General features: G+C 41.1%; 1 protein-coding gene across 1 annotated transcript; it reads left to right on the top strand.

Moving 5' to 3' along the window:
- Positions 1–293: 293 nt before the first annotated feature.
- LOC306841634 (E3 ubiquitin-protein ligase TRIM21-like) lies at positions 294–6,839 on the top strand. Its single transcript, XM_079371581.1, has 10 exons — positions 294–340; positions 1,710–1,940; positions 2,040–2,403; positions 2,521–2,616; positions 2,712–2,945; positions 3,057–3,204; positions 3,924–3,950; positions 4,040–4,104; positions 4,419–4,535; positions 5,592–6,839. Exons 2-10 carry the CDS (start codon positions 1,714–1,716, stop codon positions 5,976–5,978), a joined length of 1,665 nt encoding a protein of 554 aa, XP_079227707.1. The 5' UTR covers positions 294–340; positions 1,710–1,713; the 3' UTR covers positions 5,979–6,839.
- The last annotated feature ends 556 nt before the right edge of the window (positions 6,840–7,395 follow it).

Consider the following 7,395-nt stretch of genomic DNA (forward strand, 5'->3'; position numbering starts at 1 on the left):
CAGCAAAAGGTGAGAATCTGAATCCACTTAATGTGTTCATTTTACTGCGTATCATTCTGCAAGTGTTGTGAGTCATTGAACTTCTTCTTGGTATTACCCATGTTCAAGCCAAAGACAGTGCAGGTAATAATTACTCTATTGGAACTAAAGGGGAACGCCTTCAGGGAAAAACACGCAAAAGGTTTTGGTGAAGGCAAAGAGGAAAAACAAGATCAACTTGTTCGAGTCTTTGACAAATCTTGAGCTCGGAAGTATTTAAGGTCAACGTTTTTATTCACCCAGGATCACACAGCAGCTGCCGCACATCTGTTAAGGAGTCTCCATCTGTTAGCCCACACAGGTAAGAGAATTTATATTTGTAGAGACTAGACGGCATGCGTTAGGCTATTTCTAGTTTCTGCATCAAGATAATCTGACTTGTGATGCTTTACTTTTATATTTTCTTTTATAGTTTTGAGATGGATAATAAACAGTTGTATCATAAAAGGCACTGGGTAACATGTTCCGAGTTGTGCTACTTGGTCTCACTGTAGTTTGTGACACAAATAATCCAATAATTTTGACTAGTTTAAAGTCCTCTTACAAGGGAGGGGGAAAAACACACGTTACTACTCCCAAATCATGATCCGTTCAGCAACTTGACTTGAATGTTTTTGCAAACGTACCTAACCTGTATGCTAGCATATGTCTGAAACATGTCAAACATTGTTGAGTTTTGTCAGGTTTGGGCGTCCAAACTCCTATTTAATGTTTGAGAAAAGATCATGGTTTGAGCTGAGTTTATACCTCAGCTCTGACTGCACCATTATATCACTCTTACTTTACAGTCTTCCTACTTCACGGATTATCGTTCCAAAAAAATGTCCCATGATTAGAATCTGAATTGATTGACGGATTTCACTTGTGTGGTGACATTCCTTCCACTCACGTCAATGTTATATGATATCTCTACAAATCAAGCAGAGTTGGAGTCGTGTCAACTTAAATGATCACACCTTCACCTTGATATGTTAAGTTGGTTGTCATCATGCTGGCATTTACATACAAAAAAACAAGCTTGTATGAAAAGTGCACAAATGATCTACCAATGATAATGAAGAAAAACAGCCATTTTAAAGGATTGGTTCTCAACTGGTGGGTTGGCACCCAAAGTGGGTCTCTGACCAATTTTTGAATCGGGTTGATTATATCTGCACATAGCGTATTAGAAACCCTTCAATTATGAGAAAACGTCATCGTCTCCGTCGTTTGCCTGCTCCAAGTTTCAGAAAATGTGTTTTCAAACCGGCTGCTTGGAGAGTTGGGAAAGACTCGTGTAGCTCGGTGTTTGTTCTACTTCTTGCCGTAAACAACAGCACATGGTGCAAGAAAGCCCAAGCAGCCAATCCCTACCAGGCTTGATACTGATTATGGTCGCTGACTTTGTTGTCTGTATTTTGCAATCCAATCTAACAGTTTGAAAGCTAAGTTGGCAAACCAAGAACACTAATTAACCAAGGCGCTAATTAGTTTGACCTATTTGTCGTTTCACGTATTAGACACGTAAAGTAAACATCATCTGCGTATAGTGACATTCTGTAGTTGTTTAATCTGTATTGAAATTATTTTTCATGTATAAAATCACTAGTGAATATGCCAATTTTTTTTTTTTACTCTTTGGACACTTTAGCTTTGATTTCACAAGTAACACAGTTCTATTCTTTGACCAGGAACATGGCGCTCATGCTGTCCGAGGAGCCGTTTCGATGCAGCATCTGTCTGGACCTCTTCAAAAACCCCGTCTCCATCCCTTGCGGCCATAACTTCTGCCTGGCATGCATCAAACGCTCCTGGGATTCCAGACCGAGGACGGAGTGTCCGCTCTGCAGAATGGTCTTCAAAAAACGGCCAGATCTCAGGATCAACCTCGTGTTGAAAGAAATCACTTTAGGGTTCAAAAGGTCATTAAATATTTACGTTTTTGTTCAAATTTTTTAAACAATAAAACACCCCTCTTTGTTGGTCACGTAAAATTAACACAATCCTTATTTTCTCAAAAGATCTTTGAAGGGGCCGATGTACAAGGTGGCTCCAAAAAAGAGAATCCCGAAACAAATCTCCATTGAAGAAGTCCCCTGCGACATCTGCGAGGACAACAAAACAATGGCGGAGAAGTCGTGCCTTTTCTGCAGGAAGTCTTACTGTGCAGAACACCTGACTCCTCATCGCTTTGATCAGGTGCTGATGAAGCACACGCTGGCCGATCCCGGCACCTTCGTCAACAGTCACCTCTGCAAAAATCACAACATGCTCCTGGAGATGTTCTGTGAGAGCGATCAAGTACCCGTTTGTTCGAAATGCACAGAGAGGGAACACAAACACCACGACATCGTTCCGATGGAGAAGGAGACACGGAAGATCAGGGTGAGGAAAAGAGGGTTTCTTTTTTTTTTTTTTTTTTTTGATATGCACGTTGCCTTTTTTTTTTTGCTAATCCAAACAGTTTTTTTCTGATGATGAATTTGGGTCCATTCTTTTCAGTCTCGCATGACAAAAATCAACAAAGATTTGGAACAAGCAATCCACGCCCGGCTCAACAAGTATGACGAGATCAAGGCTTCAGTGGACCTGGGCAAGGTCAGTGTTGTCATTTGATCCTCAAGCTATAATATATTGAGTTGAGTTGTTTTATTTTATTTATTTTTTAAATGTTGCTTACTTTACATCTGCAGCTGAATAAAGACAGAGAGATACAGAAAAGTGTTCAGGTTGCCACGATGGTGATAAGCGCCATAGAGACCAACCAGGATTTGCTCTCTAAGCACATCGAGCAGAAGCAGGAAGCGTCTGAGCAGTCAGCGCAGGGCTTCCTCAAAGAGCTCGAGTCGGAGATCAACGAGCTGCAGATGAAACGCGACGAGCTGCAGCAACTGGAGCACACGGCGGAACCCCTTCATCTCATCCAGGTGAGAAAGTCAGGATGACTTTGGGCGAAGTCGATCGAATGAAGACGAATCCAATCGATGCATGTACCGCGTGACGTTTAATAATAATGTCGCCCACATGTTTTCATTTAGAGTTTCTCGTCTCTGAGTGGCCCGATGGACACGAGGGACTGGTCCAAGGTCAGAGTGCTCCCAGAAACCTACCTTGGGATTGTTCGGACAGCTTTCTCCAACCTGGTGAAAGCCTGCAACGAACTGGAGATGAAACTATCAGCAGATGGTCAGTCAACTCTGTTAAGAACAGAGTGCTTCATTTTCAATTCATATCTACAACAGAATGTGTTGAGCTTCTTTAGAACAAAGAATGAGAACAACATTTATCCGGTTCAGACACACACACACACACACACACACACACACACACGTATAAAAGTTGGTGTTTAGAGGAGGTTTACTGTCGAGATCAGTTCAGTGAGGAAACTGTTTTTATACCTTACATCTTAAACCTTGTACGTCCACTAGATGGCGGTAGAGAAGTGCGCACAGTATTCTATCTTTGTACTTCTTGATGCAACAGCTCAGGCTGAGAGACAGAAGAAGATTGTGACAGGTTAAGCTGACTGGAGAGAGAGAGAGAGAGAGAGAGAGAGAGAGAGAGAGAGAGAGAGAGAGAGAGAGAGAGAGAGAGAGTCGAAGGAGGAAGCTGGACTATACATGTGGTGCAAGTCCGACAAGGAACGAGCTATGTCGATACACCGTGTGTGTTTTAAGGCAGTGACCGAAGTGAACCAAACTGTATCCCTCCATAATGTTGCCTTTTGGAAAAAGATTTTCATCCTGACATAAGATACATAAGTTAAGATCTCGAGAAGACAGAAAACTGAGTTATTTGAAATGTATAGATGTTTGTCTGTGAGATATGGGCAGTTTTGCTGCAGCAGGTTGTCCATAAAATCAAACAACCAACTGACAACATGTGTTTCTTCTCTCCCCTTGTAGATGCTATCCAACTGAATCTATATGCAGGTACGGAATGAACATGAATATGTACTTCACATAGAGATGAAGTCAATCTAAAATGTAACTTATTTACATTTCTCTCTTCTCCTCTCCAGTGGACGTGACTCTGGATCCTGCGACTGCTGCTGGCTGGCTCGTTCTGTCCCCAGATGGAAAAAAGGTAACTCTTCAATTCCTGACTGGACTATGTACGACCCGACATGTCATATCTCTTACTATCTCGAGGGTTCATGTTGGTAAAAAATAAGTTGGAGTCATCTGCATACCAGCAGATATTATATACTGCAGCCTTGTTCAATAAAAATGACTCATGTAAGGACAAAAATGTCTAAAAATATCAGATGGTGTCATTTGCATATGAACAGATTTTATGGATTTTACTTCTGATGGCCACTTTACATAGCAACCTCTACCATCGGTGTGGTTAGACGCAGTTAAGTTTTGTTTTTGACTGATGATTACGACGTCCCGCAGGTGAGCCACGGCACCCAGAAACTCAGTCTCCCCGACGACTCCCGCAGGTTTGACTCCTGCGTCTCCGTTCTTGGGAAACAAAGCTTCACCCATGGAAGAAACTACTGGGTTATCCAGGTAGGAATCGTCACCCCTCCAACTACTTTCCAACGACTTTCCTTCACCTTCCATAAAAAAAAAACAGGGTCTGAACTTGAAGGCGCTGATGAACGTTAAAAAAGTCTCATAAAGCTGTCAAGTCTTGTCTCGCTTTGAATTTAGCTGTGAAGCAAATTCTTCTTTTAATGTGCTTTTATTTTATTGATTTCAACTATTATTAACTATATATTGAAAATAAATGTTTGTTTGTTTTTTTGGTTGATTTGATTTGTTTAAATTTGAACGTGATCATTGGTCTCAGCTGCAGATGTGTTGCATCTGATATAACTCAAAGACTTATATCGCCCCCTTGTGGCCATCATATCCTGCTCCGCTTTATTAACAATAAAGGTAGACAACACATTTCACCAGGGACTGGATTAAAACATTGCAATCCCATTTTTCTTCCTGTCTCTTGTTATTGGATAAGGAAGACTATTCTTACCTACCGTTACTTTATTTACTTGTTATGCAGAAACATATTTGACTTTGGTGACTTAATGTTTGAGATACAACCATTTAACAACTTAGGGTGTATATTCATCATACATTTCTATACTTATAATTTATTAGGCCAATTTTACCTTTAGAGACACAAATTCAAACAAATAGTATATTCTCTGACTCAAAGGCCATGGCAAATAAAATCGAGAGACACGCTTAAATAACAGCTAATTAAGCAGGTTTGTTTACAAAAATAAAAATTCATTTGCAGAAGAAACGAGCAGTCGATGTCAGTAGAGTCACCAGGTTAGGGGGTGTGTAAACGTGTCGGATGGAAAAGGAAGTAACCAAATCTTGGCCATGCAGAAAGTCTCTCTGAGCAGATGAAGGTGGCAGCTCTTATAATGACTGGGAGCGTTGGGCCCAGGTGCTCCTCTTTTCATTTCTGGTCCTGGTTGGCTTGGGATGTGAGATTCTAAATATAGTGAAAAATAAAAATGAAGAGAGGAAAAAGAAAGCAAACAGTAGCCGATGTAGCATCGTTCATCTGCTCGTTTGTCTAATTTTGTGTCCTCGATTGTTGTGTTGCAGGTTAGTGACAAAACCGACTGGGATCTCGGCGTGGCGAGGGAGTCCATTAACAGGAAGGGGGCCATCATAGTGCGTCCTGACAACGGATACTGGGCGATCTGCCGACGGAAAGGCGGCAGTCTGAGTGCCTGCGCCGGTCCCTCCGTCACCCTCAATCTCCAGGACACCCCCAATAAAGTGGGCGTGTTTCTGGACTACGAGGCCGGGTCCGTGTCCTTCTACGACGCCGAATCAAACACTCACATTTACACGTACAGCGGCTGCTCCTTCACTGAGCCTATGTATCCCTATTTAAACCCATGTCTCCATGACAACGGGAAGAACACAGCGCCGCTGGTGATCTGTCCGGTTGAGGTCGCGTCTCCGGGTGATGAAGTTGTATTCTGAAGTGGAGACTTCAGGCAAATTCCATAAAGTGTTGAGCTCTATGAGAGAGTTTGAACTGGATGCACCAATATTAAAAATCTACACTTAACATTTAAAGTAGGATTTTCAGTACACATGCAACTGACCCAAATAGATGAGCCTTTGTTCATGGTTGTGTTTTACAAATCCCCAAACATACTGCCTGCTACACAGAGAGAGTTCCCCAACTTCATCAGGAAACAAGAGCGTTTAGAAACGGGTAGAGGAGGGCGTTCAGCGACTCCACAATGCAGATGCTGCAACGAGAAGGGAAGGAGGATAACCGATGAAGGTCGTAGAAATGTGAAGAAAAACTTGAGAGCATACCAGAAAGATAAGTAAAGAGAACGTTTGACAGGACTGTAATGGGATTTTCTAAAGGTCCTGTTGTAGTATGAAGTACATTAAAGCCATCTTACAAAGCGTGGAACTAAATGATATGATGTTGATCCATTAATCCTGAATCACATGTTTGTATTCTAAGTGTTTTGGGATATTTTGTCTTTGACTCGGGTAATGTTCGGAGTTAAAATAAATTTGTATCTGATAAATGTTGGTAATCAGAAACACATTTGAAGGGATGTTTGATGCTTTACAATCATCTATAGTTAAAACCTTGAATATAAAAAAAAGAAGTATCTATCAAGATGGCAGCTTGGGTCTATTTAATTCCCACATTTATTCATGCACATGACTGCTTTCGAGCCAGGGTGTCACATGTTATATTACTTTGTGATTTTTTTTGTTTTTTATTATCAGTGCACTAAGCTGTTTATTTTCATGCTGACATTTGTGAAGAAAAGAGGGAAGCTAGAGTTGTATTTTTCTGAGGATGAAAGCTGAGATGTAATGTACAAACATTGTAAAACATTTAGATCTAAATAAAATAAGATTTGTATCTCAATAATAAAAAAAAACACAAGTTTATCTCGTGTTTTAATTTGAATTGTACTCTGTGTTCATACTTGCAGAATCTGACAATGTAGTTGCTCTGTTTTCTGAAGAAACAAAAAAAAAGGTTGTAATATGAGCGACCACAAGGGGGCACTATAAACCGAACCTTCAGGAACATGTCAGCGTCAAACAGCAGAGGTCACTGTTTGCATTATAGGCCTCTGTCCCCAGTCCTGGAGGGCCGGCTTCCTCAGACTGTTAGATGACAACACACTGGTTTAAAGCAGGTGTGTTAAAGCAGGGAGACATCTAAGAGTCTGAGGAAGCCGGCCCTCGAGGACTGGAGTTTGACACCTGTGGTTTAAACAGTCGAGCCTGATTAATCAGCCTGAAGTCCACTTACAGTCTGAAGCTCATTTATCCACATTCTCATTTGAATTTAAACAAATGCGCATTTGTCTTCTAATCTTGGAATAACAATTAATTGTGACAGGATGTCATTTAT

Source organism: Symphodus melops, assembly GCF_947650265.1.
Source record: "Symphodus melops genome assembly, chromosome: 20".
NCBI classification, from domain to species: domain Eukaryota; kingdom Metazoa; phylum Chordata; class Actinopteri; order Labriformes; family Labridae; genus Symphodus; species Symphodus melops.